At 43.0% G+C, this 13,682-nt stretch overlaps 1 protein-coding gene across 2 annotated transcripts in view; it reads right to left on the bottom strand.

Moving 5' to 3' along the window:
* Positions 1-13,682, bottom strand: part of LOC110521537 (ephrin type-B receptor 1) — a 182,206-nt gene that overhangs the window by 30,272 nt on the left and 138,252 nt on the right. For both annotated transcript variants that reach the window (XM_036968882.1, XM_021599141.2), the window contains exons 8-9: positions 12,752-12,860; positions 11,921-11,985 (exon numbers count right to left, since the gene is read on the bottom strand). In XM_036968882.1, the coding sequence (XP_036824777.1) occupies positions 11,921-11,985; positions 12,752-12,860 (174 nt within the window). The remainder of the gene's footprint in view (positions 1-11,920; positions 11,986-12,751; positions 12,861-13,682) is intronic.

The raw sequence follows: 13,682 nt of genomic DNA, 5'->3' as shown, positions 1-13,682 counted from the left end.
AGAATTTTCCTCCTTCATGATGCCATCTATTTTGTGAAGTGCACCAGTCTCTCCTGCAGCAAAGCACCCCCACAACATGATGCTGCCACGCCCGTGCTTCACGGTTGGGATGGTGTTCTTCGGCTTACAAGCCCCCCCTTTTCCTCCAAACATGATGATGGTTATTATGGCCAAACAGTTCTATTTTTGTTTCATCAGACCAGAGGACATTTCTCCAAAAAGTACAATCTTTGTCCCCATGTGCAGTTGCAAACCGTAGTCTGGCTTTTTTATTGCGGTTTTAGAGCAGTGGCTTCTTCCTTGCTGAGCGGCCTTTCAGGTTATGTCGATATAGGACTCGTTTTACTGTGGATATAGATACTTTTGTGCCTGTTTCCTCCAGCATCTTCACAAGGTCTTTTGCTGTTGTTCTGGGATTGATTTGCACTTTTCGCACCAAAGTACATTAATCTCTAGGAGATGTCTCCTTCCTGAGCGGTATGACAGCTGCGTCCCATGGTGTTTATATTTGCGTACTATTGTTTGTACAGATGAACTTGGTACCTTCAGGCATTTGGAAATTGCTCCCAAGGATGAACCAGATGAATTTTTTTTTCTGAGGTCTTGGCTGATTACTTTTGATTTTCCCATGATGTCAAGCAAAGAGGCACTGAGTTTGAAGGTAGGCCTTGAAATACATCCACAGGTACACCTCCAATTGATTCAAAGGATGCCTATTAGCCTGTCAGAAGCTTCTAAAGCCATGACATAATTTTCTGGAATTTTCCAAGCTGTTTAAAGGCACAGTCAACTTCTGACCCACTGGAATTGTGATACAGTGAATTATAAGTGAAATAATCTGTCTGTAAACATCCCAACCGACTTGCCAAAACTATAGTTTGTTAACAAGAAATTTGTGGAGTGGTTGAAATCGAGTTTTAATGACTCCAACCTAAGTGTATGTAAACTTCCAACTTCAACTGTATATATTTTTTAAATAAATAAATATCAAAACGACCAATGTCAGAGACCGGAATAAAAAAGAAATGCATATAATGTATAGAAATATACATATAAGGGTGCATAAATACAGTATGGAGAGTATATGACTAGAAAATATGTGTACAGCAGTAGTGAGATAGGATGAACCATAACTAGAATAGCTGTCACGTCCTGACCATAGAGAGCCCTTACTTTCTATGGTAGAGTAGGTCAGGGCGTGACTGGTTTTCTAGTTATTATTTTCTATATGGGGTTCTAGTTTAGTTTTTCTATGTTGGTGTTTGGTATGATTCCCAATTAGAGGCAGCTGGCTATCGTCGTTGGGGATCATATTTAAGTAGCATTTTTCCACCTGTGTTTTATGGGATATTGTTTTGAGTTAGTGTATGTTCCACCTCTTAGTTACGGTTCGTTGTTTGTTTCATTCTTTCTTTGTTGTTTTGTGCATTTCTAATAAATAATATGCGGAAACCATATCGCGCTGCAGCATGGTCCGATAATTATTCCAGTGAACGTGACAATAGCTGTTAGTAGATGACAATATAGATGAAAACTATAGACTTCCTTAACATTAGAGATCGCGCACCAGCTATTAACAAAGAGACACACCCCTCCCGTCTTCATCTTCCCCGAGGCTGCCGATCGGTCTTAACGATGCACGGACAAATCAGCAAGATGGATAATATATGTCCTTTTTCAGCCACAACTCTGAGAAACATACAAAATTACAGTTCTTCGGGTCCCGTTAATAGGATACTCTCGAAAAGGGATCGCTTTTTTCTCGTTCGCTAATAGAATGGAGGGTAGAGGCCGTTTATTTGTACACCAACCTCATCAGGTTGCCGGCTCTTTTGCCTCTCTTGCGCCGTCGCTTCCTCTTTTGAGTCTCGCTAATTAGGGCCTGGTCTGGAGTAAGCAGAACGTCCAGAGTTGCTGACTTGTTGAAGTAGATGGCAGTGCCATCTTTTGTCTAAACATTGCTCCCAATGTTATGTTTAAGTAGGCCTACTCACTCTAATCAATATTCTTGAAGTTGAACACTTGCACTCGCACACACAAGTACTGTTAAAAATTTGTGTTCTCCCATTTTTTTGATTGGAGGTTTGACTACAGTGCATTCGGAAAGTATTCGGACCCCTTGACTTTTTCCACATTTTGTTACAGCCTTATTCTAAAATGGATTACATTGTGCCACGTGTGCTCCCTCTCCGGCCTCTAGGTCACCAGGATGCTCGTTATAGTGCATACCTCTCACCATCGTTACGCACACCTGCGAGTCATCAGACTCACCTGGACTCCATCACTTCCCTGATTATCTTCACTATATATGTCAGTCCCTTTGGTTCCTTCCCCAGGCGTTATTGTTTCTGTTTCAGTTTCTTGTAAGTGTGTTGTTTGTGTTTCTTGTTTTGTATTATGTTTCTTTTATTAAATGTACTCACTCCCTGAACTTGTTTCCCGATTTCCAGCGCACGTGTTAAACGTTGTTATTTTCCCTCATCAATCTACACACAATACCCCATAATGACAAAGTAAAAAAAAACATTTTAGAAATGTTACCAAATTTATAAAAAAAACTACTGAAATATTACATTTACATAAGTGTTCAGAGCCTTTACTCTGTACTTTGTTGAAGAACCTTTGGCAGCGATTACAGCCTCGAGACTTCTTGGGTATGACACCATCTTCTCTGCCGATCCTCTCAAGCTCTGTCAGGTTGGTTGGGGGCTGTTTCTGCTGGGTTCAAGTCTGGGCTCTGGCTGGGCCACTCAAGGACATTCAGAGACTTGCCCCAAAGCCACTCCTGCGTTGTCTTGGTTGTGTGATTAGGGTTGTTGTCCTGTTGGAAGGTAAACCTTCACCCTAGTCTGCAGTCCTGAGCAACCTGGAGCAGGTTTTCATCAAGGATCTCTCTGTACTTTGCTCTGTTCATCTATTCCTCGACCCTGACTAGTCTCCCAGTCCCTGCCACTGAAAAACATTCCCACAGCATGATGATGCCACCACCATGCTCCATCGTAGGGATGGTGCCAGGTTTCCTTCAGATGTGACGCTTGGCATTCATCAGACCAGAGAATCTTGTTTTTCATAGTCAGAGTCCTTTAGCTGCCTTTTGGCAAACTCCAAGCGAGCTGTCATGTGCCTTTTACTGAGTGGCTTCCGTCTGGCCACTTTACAATAAAAGCCTGACTGGTTGAGTGCTGCAGAGATGGTTGTCCTTCTGGAAGGTTCTCCCATTTCCACAGAGGAACTCTGGAGCTCTGTCAGAGTGACCATCGGGTTCTTGGTCACCTCCCTGATTAATGCTCTTCTCCCCCGATTGCTCAGTTTGACCAGGCAGCCAGCTCTAGGAAGAGTCTTGGTGGTTCCAAACTTCTTCCATTTCATAATGATGGAGTGGCGCAGGGGTCTAAGGCATTGCATCGCAGTGGTAGCTGTGCCAATTGAGATTCTGGGTTTGAGTTCAGGCTCCGTCGCAGCTGGTCTCCACCGGGAGACCCGTGGGGCGGTGCACAATTGGCCCAGCGTCGTCCAGGTTAGGGGAGGGTTTGGCTGGCAGGGATGTCCTTCTTCCATCGCGCACCTGTGACGGGCTGCTGACACAGTCGCCAGGTGCACAGTGTTACCTCCGACACATTGGTGCGGCTGGCTTCAGGGTTAAGTGGGCATTGTGTTAAGAAGCAGTGCGGCCTGGTTGGGTTGTGTTTCGCAGAACTCATGGCTCTTGACCTTCGCCTCTCCCGAGTCCGTACGGGAATTGCAGCAATGAGACAAGACTATAACTACCAATTGGATACCACAAAATTGGGGAGAAAATAGGTTAAAACATTTTTTTTTAAGAATGATGGAGGCCACTATGTTTTTCTGGACCTTCAATGCTTTAGAATTGCTTTGGTACTCTTCCCCAGATCTGTGCTGAGACACAATCCTGTCTCGGAGCTCTACGGACAATTCATTCAACCTCATAGCTTGGTTTTTGCTTTAAAATGCAATACAAAATACAAAATATTTAAGCAAATTATCCCAACCTGAGAACTACAACAGTGGAATGAATGGCTATACTGTTCTGATTAAAATTATTGTGGGAAGTTAGTTGAATCAAGAGGAATTCAGCAATGGTATTGTAAACATTATTTTGGTTTTACATTTTTTAGTGGGCATTAAGGCCACACAAAGGGGATGCAGCCAGGAAATTAAAGGCATTAGCAAGTGCCTGTCAAATTGTGAATGAGAGACTGATGAAGTGTGTATAGCCTGTGCAAAAAACAAAGAGCTCATGCCTTTCATGCAACTTTTTTCAAATCACCATTAGAGCCGCATCATGAAGCATCATGAAGCCTTAGAATTTATAAAAAATAATAAGCAAATCTTGTCTGCTAATAATACATGGATTTATTATACTTTAAAAAATATAGTTCCAAAGGTCTGCATCAGTGGCTTGTAGGAAGCCAGGAGATGCTAAATGTGTTTATGTTAATTAACTGTCAATTACCGTGAGACCGGCAGCTTTTTGCTTGACAATCACCGGCTGACAACATTTCATGACCGCCACAGCCATAATCTCATCCCATTCAGTTTATATTCATTATACAGATAGGCACGCTTTATCTTGTCAGAGCATGTTGTTTGTTTACACTTAAATAGGTCTGTGCAGAAACACCTGTGCGTAAAAGGGTCCGTGCGGTGAAGAAATGGAGATGTAAATAACAGATGAAAAACTATACAGAATTATACAGATGAAGGATCTTAATTTGTGCCAGTTTGCTACAGCAAGAAAATAATCCTGCAGCAACAGGAAATGTGAATTATTATGTGGATTATAAATAACGGAAAAATAATGTAGGGGTTGATACATTTTACTTTACGGCAAATCAAGTCTAAAATGTTTAATTGTAAATGACTAACTTTAGAAGTCTTTTTAAACCTTAAATACACTGCAAGTTTTGTCACGGCTTCCGCCGAGGTCGGTCCCTCTCCTTGTTCGGGCCGCGTTCGGCGGGAGACGTCACCGGTCTTCTAGCCATCGCCAATCCACCTTTCATTTTCCATTTGTTTTGTCTTGTTTTCCCGCACACCTGGTTTGCATTCCCTCATTACTCGTCTTGCATATAACCCTCTGTTTCCCCCTCATGTCTGTGTGTGGAATTGTTATATGTAAATGTATGTGTACTCCAGGCTGTCTTGCGCGGAGTTATTTTAACCCGTGTGTGTTTAGTTTTCTGAGTACCGTGTTTTGTTCGCCTCAATAAAGTGCTCCGTTTGCTACCCATTTCTGCTCTACTGCACCTGACTTCCCTGCAGCCAGTTACGCACTCCTTTACAAGTTTGCATTTCCTGCTGTTCAGGACCATTCCCATCAACAAAAGAGTGATCAAATTAAGATCCTACTTGTTTCATTTGTGCCAACATTTCACCCTCACAACAAATACAAAGTAAACTTAAACTGGAAAATTTAGATTTATCAGCATTTTACCATTTAAGGTACTTGGTTAAATATGGATCTATCAGAGTTCTACCTCTTTCCACATGTATTCTACAATACAAAATAAAATAATAATGGTACTTTTCAAAGTTAAGGACAATCAGAAGAGTTAACTTGGAACCATCTATTATGTGGCCTACTGTATGTGAGAGATCAAGGGCTTGGTTCTCAATTGAATGGGGCTCATGCTGACAAAATTGCTTTGAACCAATAGGCGACTCAGGTTTAATAGACAATTAAGTGAATCCACACACAATCAAATTAGAGGATTTACTAAGGCGCTGAGAAAAAGAGGACAAAGAGAACCAGCTCACCAGTGGTGGTCGGTGCCGTTTAAGACGAGTAAGGACGATTATTTATGACCATGGCTTTATTTCTATTACAGCATATTGGATGATCGTCATTCCTATTCCTTTCACCCAGCTCAATATAACATTGATAAGTTTAGGCTACTAGATGATATAAAAATGTTCCCTATACCCATCATGAGGTTGCTACAACCTAGCCTATGAATGAAAGTTTGCAGGTGCACAGGTCAAGAGGTGCACAGGTCGAGAGAAATTTGAGTAATCAAGGTGACAGACATTGACACGTTCAATACCGCCTTGCACATTCTTGTATAAACACATAAGCGGTCTGTGAGCAGGGAAAAAAACTTTCCAAGCCAAATCTTATCATATCATACCCGCTCCACACAGCCTACCCAAAATGAATTTGTTAAAAACTGATCAACTATCGTCTTTCTTTCTCTTTGAGTCAACTACTCACCACATTTTATGCTCTGCAGTGTTAGCCAGCTGTAGCTTATGCTTTCAGCACTAGATTCATTCTTTGAGTCTTTGATTGGGTGGACAACATGTCAGTTCATGCTGCAAAATTTGCAAATTTACTGGAAACCTGGTGTTATACGGTCCAAATTGCTTTGTGGTTTGAGGAGAACACTTACATTTTGTGAAGGTGGAGATGAGTGGCCGAGACGCCGTCGGAAAAGGCGGAGATGAGTGGCCAAGTCTGAGGCGCACGTGGACAACAGTGGATGCATCAATTCTGGCTACAAGTTTAAGCCTAAAGACAATCGCATAATGTCATTACAATACATGTAGGTGTTTTGTAGCAGATGTCTTTTTCCACTCATCAAATTGCGGGTGCACAGTGCACTGTTAGGGTTTGGATGCTGAAATGAATTTGTTAGTGGACGAATGTGCACGGGTAAATGATTGTTTGACAATCATTAAAATGCATAGCCGGCATGTCCATAAGGCTAGGGGAAGCTAAGCTTTCTCAAAAGTAAATTGAATTAAATTGCCAAATGATATAGCTTAATTAGCTTACTCCTGTCTATACAGAAATAGCCTACATAAAATAATTTTAAATATGCTACTACACCAGAAAGCATGATTTGGTCACAGATGATCATTAGCTTCATTAAAAAAAGCTGTGTATTGTTTTAAAGCGCATAGCCTACATTCGGAAGGGCCCGCAATTTGGGCAGCGCCATTTGCAAACACCAAATATATGTTGTGACTTCAGTGAAAAGCAGAGACACACAGCCAGGCACATCGTTATATTTAAAAATACAATCAGGGAAAAAGTGTTTGGAAAGCTAATGGCTATTGCTGTAAAGAGATGACAATGAAAAGACTCCAATCTGTCTTTTAGTTATCAAAATTCTTAACTTAATTGAGTGAACAGTAGCCTATCTTATTGGCACCAGCGGAGAACATCGGCCATATCCCCAGTTTGTGTGCATATTCACTGTCATTGGGTCATTGCCACTTTGGTTTGTTTTTGGACAATCATTTCCTCCTCTAGGTTAGATGGACGCCATATTGTATTTGTGTCTCCCCTTTTCGTTGGCCATTTATATGGATCAGACAACATCGTTTTTATTGATCTGTTTGTCAGTGTCATTAGAGTAGGCTACCCTGTAATTGTATACAAAAACATTGTATAACATGTTTTTGTGCGTGCACTTGAGTGTCCTGTGCTAGTAAGAAATGAAATCTACTTTCACCCCTGATTATATGACGCTCTACCTGCACACGGTCCAAATATTTTCATGCTACATGTGCAGAATCTATTTAAATAGCAAACAGTTAAATAGGTCACACTTTATCTGTATAGTCTTCAAATCAAATCAAATCAAATTTTATTTGGTCACATACACATGGTTAGCAGATGTTAATGCGAGTGTAGCGAAATGCTTGTGCTTCTAGTTCCGACAATGCAGTAATAACAAGTAATCTAACTAACAATTCCAAAACTACTGTCTTGTACACAGTGTAAGGGGATAAAGAATATGTACATAAGGATATATGAATGAGTGATGGTACAGAGCAGCATAGGCAAGATACAGTAGATGGTATCGAGTACAGTATGTACAAATGAGATGAGTATGTAAACAAAGTGGCATAGTTTAAAGTGGCTAGTGATACATGTATTACATAAGGATACAGTCGATGATATAGAGTACAGTATATACGTATGCATATGAGATGAATAATGTAGGGTAAGTAACATTATATAAGGTAGCATTGTTTAAAGTGGCTAGTGATATATTTACATCATTTCCCATCAATTCCCATTATTAAAGTGGCTGGAGTTGAGTCAGTGTCAGTGTGTTGGCAGCAGCCACTCAGTGTTAGTGGTGGCTGTTTAACAGTCTGATGGCCTTGAGATAGAAGCTGTTTTTCAGTCTCTCGGTCCCAGCTTTGATGCACCTGTACTGACCTCGCCTTCTGGATGATAGCGGGGTGAACAGGCAGTGGCTCGGGTGGTTGATGTCCTTGATGATCTTTATGGCCTTCCTGTGACATCGGGTGGTGTAGGTGTCCTGGAGGGCAGGTAGTGTGCCCCCGGTGATGCGTTGTGCAGACCTCACTACCCTCTGGAGAGCCTTACGGTTGAGGGCGGTGCAGTTGCCATACCAGGCGGTGATACAGCCCGCCAGGATGCTCTCGATTGTGCATCTGTAGAAGTTTGTGAGTGCTTTTGGTGACAAGCCGAATTTCTTCAGCCTCCTGAGGTTGAAGAGGCGCTGCTGCGCCTTCTTCACGATGCTGTCTGTGTGAGTGGACCGATTCAGTTTGTCTGTGATGTGTATGCCGAGGAACTTAAAACTTGCTACCCTCTCCACTACTGTTCCATCGATGTGGATAGGGGGGTGTTCCCTCTGCTGTTTCCTGAAGTCCACAATCATCTCCTTAGTTTTGTTGACGTTGAGTGTGAGGTTATTTTCCTGACACCACACTCCGAGGGCCCTCACCTCCTCCCTGTAGGCCGTCTCGTCGTTGTTGGTAATCAAGCCTACCACTGTTGTGTCGTCCGCAAACTTGATGATAGAGTTGGAGGCGTGCGTGGCCACGCAGTCGTGAGTGAACAGGGAGTACAGGAGAGGGCTCAGAACGCACCCTTGTGGGGCCCCAGTGTTGAGGACCAGCGGGGTGGATATGTTGTTACCTACCCTCACCACCTGGGGGCGGCCCGTCAGGAAGTCCAGTACCCAGTTGCACAGGGCGGGGTCGAGACCCAGGGTCACGAGCTTGATGACGAGTTTGGAGGGTACTATGGTGTAAAATGCTGACCTGTAGTCGATGAACAGCATTCTCACATAGGTATTCCTCTTGTCCAGATGGGTTAGGGCAGTGTGCAGTGTGGTTGAGATTGCATCGTCTGTGGACCTATTTGGGCGGTAAGCAAATTGGAGTGGGTCTAGGGTGTCAGGTAGGGTGGAGGTGATATGGTCCTTGACCAGTCTCTCAAAGCACTTCATGATGACGGATGTGAGGGCTACGGGGCGGTAGTCGTTTAGCTCAGTTACCTTAGCTTTCTTGGGAACAGGAACAATGGTGGCCCTCTTGAAGCATGTGGGAACAGCAGACTGGTATAGGGATTGATTGAATATGTCCGTAAACACACCGGCCAGCTGGTCTGCGCATGCTCTGAGGGCGTGGCTGGGGATGCCGTCTGGGCCTGCAGCCTTGCGAGGGTTAACACGTTTAAATGTCTTACTCACCTCGGCTGCAGTGAAGGAGAGACCGCATGTTTTCGTTGCAGGCCGTGTCAGTGGCACTGTATTGTCCTCAAAGCGGGCAAAAATGTTATTTAGTCTGCCTGGGAGCAAGACATCCTGGTCCGTGACTGGGCTGGATTTCTTCCTGTAGTCCGTGATTGACTGTAGACCCTGCCACATGCCTCTTGTGTCTGAGCCGTTGAATTGAGATTCTACTTTCTCTCTGTACTGGCGCTTAGCTTGTTTGATAGCCTTGCAGAGGGAATAGCTGCACTGTTTGTATTCGGTCATGTTACCAGACACCTTGCCCTGATTAAAAGCAGTGGTTCGCGCTTTCAGTTTCACACGAATGCTGCCATCAATCCACGGTTTCTGGTTAGGGAATGTTTTAATCGTTGCTATGGGAACGACATCTTCAACGCACGTTCTAATGAACTCGCACACCGAATCAGCGTATTCGTCAATGTTGTTATCTGACGCAATACGAAACATCTCCCAGTCCACGTGATGGAAGCAGTCTTGGAGTGTGGAGTCAGCTTGGTCGGACCAGCGTTGGACAGACCTCAGCGTGGGAGCCTCTTGTTTTAGTTTCTGTCTGTAGGCAGGGATCAACAAAATGGAGTCGTGGTCAGCTTTTCCGAAAGGGGGGCGGGGCAGGGCCTTATATGCGTCGCGGAAGTTAGAGTAACAATGATCCAAGGTCTTTCCACCCCTGGTTGCGCAATCGATATGCTGATAAAATTTAGGGAGTCTTGTTTTCAGATTAGCCTTGTTAAAATCCCCAGCTACAATGAATGCAGCCTCTGGATAAATCGTTTCCAGTTTGCAGAGAGTTAAATAAAGTTTGTTCAGAGCCATCGATGTGTCTGCTTGGGGGGGATATATACGGCTGTGATTATAATCGAAGAGAATTCTCTTGGTAGATAATGCGGTCTACATTTGATTGTGAGGGATTCTAAATCAGGTGAACAGAAGGATTTGAGTTCCTGTATGTTTCTTTCATCACACCATGTCACGTTGGCCATGAGGCATACGCCCCCGCCCCTCTTCTTACCAGAAAGATGTTTGTTTCTGTCAGCGCGATGCGTGGAGAAAACCGTTGGCTGCACCGCTTCGGATAGAGTCTCTCCAGTGAGCCATGTTTCAGTGAAGCAAAGGACGTTACAGTCTCTGATGTCCCTCTGGAATGCTACCCTTGCTCGGATTTCATCAACCTTGTTGTCAAGAGACTGGACATTGGCAAGAAGAATGCTAGGGAGTGGTGCACGGTGTGCCTGTCTCCGGAGTCTGACCAGAAGACCGCCTCGTTTCCCTCTCTTTCGGAGTCGTTTTTTTGGGTCGCTGCATAGGATCCTCTCCGTTGTCCTGTTTGTAAGGCAGAACACAGGATCCGCGTCGCGAAAAACATATTCTTGGTCGTACTGATGGTGAGTTGACGCTGATCTTATATTCAGTAGTTCTTCTCGACTGTATGTAATGAAACCTAAGATGACCTGGGGTACTAATGTAAGAAATAACACGTAAAAAAACAAAAAACTGCATAGTTTCCTAGGAACGCGAAGCGAGGCGGCCATCTCTGTCGGCGCCGGAAGTCGAATCTACAGATGGTCATACTATTGTATATTTTATTTTATTACTTTTATGGATGGAGGAGAGAAATAATAGATGCATTTCTAAACACTTTCCACAACTGATCTGAGTGCTTAGAAGGTCTATGAAACAGAATGAGTTTAATGCTGTTAATCCCAATACAGAGCAAGAAGGAGACGGAGAGGAGATGTCAGAGGGAGGACAAAATCGCCATGACATCTTGTTTTTACTCTTGCTCCCTTGACAAACAAGGAAGCCGAATGAAACCAATCATTTTGTGATTCAGGAATACCCGATTAGGAAAAAGGATGTCCTGATATAAAATAGATGGTTTAATTATAACCTGTCATTTGACTGTAAGCACAGGGCTGTTGGCTACATAGGATCGAATGTTCTTGATGGCAATGTACACCGTACTGCTCCAACAGAGAGAGAAGAGGAGTAGTTGAACAGGGCAGTAAGACTCTGGGGAAATTCACCTTTAATTAGTCCGGATACAGAATACATGGCAACAGACTGATCTGTGAAAGGTCAGGGCCGTGTAGGCACTGATTGGCAGAGTGTTATCCAATATCGATCATTTCAGCTGTAAAACGCTGAAACATGTGCATGCTTTAACCCCTGTACCCTGACTACTGGTCTGGTTCAGAACCCACGGTATGTAGAAGAACTCACACTAACTCATCCAAATGTATATAAAACAATACATGTTGAACTGACGTCTCTGCCCAGTTGGTCTGGTGGAGTCACTAGTAGGAGAGTGTGTGGTGGGAGTGAGAGGTTCAGTGGGGTGAGTGTTGTGTGTGTGTGTGTGTGGGATGGATGGATGGATGGAATGAGAGCTGTATGCTCACCTCTGCCTGTACTGCAGTGCTGCAGTTTGTCGCTGTATATAGTCTCCTTCATGTACGCTCTCTTCCTGCAGCAAAGAATCAGCAAAAGACAGTCATGTAACTATATTTGACAATATAACTGCACCGTATTAAAGCTAAAATCCTTCATTGAAACAACAACATCCCGCCTCTGATTTGGTAAAAAGCTGATGGGTGGGCCTGGAGAATTGTAACTACTCTTATATTCATACACAGACCTATGGATGCAAAGACCGATATCAAAATTATAGTTTTAACCGTGTTTGTTTACATTTACATGGTTTACAAAGATTGGAGTAAAACAAGCTTCTATTTTGGGTTCTGACGGGACACGACAGTTGAATTAAGCCCATGAGGTATTTATAGGTTATGTTCTTCAAGAGTCAATATTATTAATATATATATATCCAAAATTGGATGTATCAACTACGGATTATATCTTTAAACATTTAATTCCTGAGAGGCATACAGTAATGGTTGAACATATCCCTTGTAAACACCAGGTATGCACAGTGATTATAGTAGTAGCATCTTCATTTGATCACTTTTGTTACTGAGAATTTTCCTGTGTGGCAGGAAATGCAGAAGAGCTTTTTTTGATTTACATGAATTCCCTGAAAACCTGCACTAACACATGGTTATATTAACAGTGTTGCACTTTTCATGTAGCCTACTTTTGCACAGTTAATAGCCTAACCACTGATCAAGCAGCATTGTGGACTAATATAAACATTAAAATCCTGTTGTTGCAGGATGATTTTTCTACAACAATACTGGTCAAATCAAGATCCTACATCTGTAAATGCTTGTTACCTGCTGCAGACGATGGAGATGGCCACCAAGGACACCAGGAAGACCACTCCTGCAGCCGCTGAGCCTGCAATTAGAGGCAGCTGCTCCCTTAGCTCTGATTTATACTCATCTGCACACCACACACAGACAGACAGAGAAAGCGAGAGAGAGTTGAGGGTGACATAACAGATAAGGGAGGGGAGAAGAGAAGAGAGGAAAGGAGAGAAGCCTTTACTAGCTCTGTGTGACTGTGGGGAATACACGGACGTGTGGGTTAGTATCTGTGCAGACAGTCTCTCAGAGTTGACACGTTGCTTCCTGACACAGCTAATCCCCTAACACACTCAATAGGAATCAGAAGAACGCCTGCTAATCTCATCACAAATGTTGTATTACGTATCAGAGGGAGAGTTGAGAAGTAAACAGAAACATTCATATCTATGGATCGGATTTAAAAGTATGTGTAGCTGTTCTGTCAATTCCAACTGAAACATGCATTCTCCAGTGTTGATCTATAGTCATTCATATGTCAATGCATATTGTGTTTTGAAAGAACAGCATCGCTTTTCATATTCTGCTGATATCATATGCAGGGTTCTCCCCAAAGAATGTAAGAGTGGTGCTGCGTCACCTTGTGGACGGCTGTGCCACTATGTAAAAAATCATATATAATTAAAAGAAAAACATGTTTTAACTTTATTTGTTATCATTCGTGCTCTAGATTGCAGGAAATGGGGATTACATGTGTTAAAAAACACAAAAACCTCTGAGTTCAAAAGAGCCCCGCCCCCCGAAGAGATACTCCCATGGTCGTACTCAGCAGTACCACCTTGTTAAAAAAAAACCTGGGGAGAATCCTGATATGGGTTATAGTTGTATAATATTTTGTGGGTGCAGAATTTGCATGAAAGACTTATTTGTGTTAACTTTTTATTGGGTTATTGTCTCTGAC

Source organism: Oncorhynchus mykiss, chromosome 30 (assembly GCF_013265735.2).
Source record: "Oncorhynchus mykiss isolate Arlee chromosome 30, USDA_OmykA_1.1, whole genome shotgun sequence".
NCBI classification, from domain to species: Eukaryota; Metazoa; Chordata; class Actinopteri; order Salmoniformes; family Salmonidae; genus Oncorhynchus; species Oncorhynchus mykiss.
This window is presented reverse-complemented; position numbering and strand designations above follow the sequence as displayed.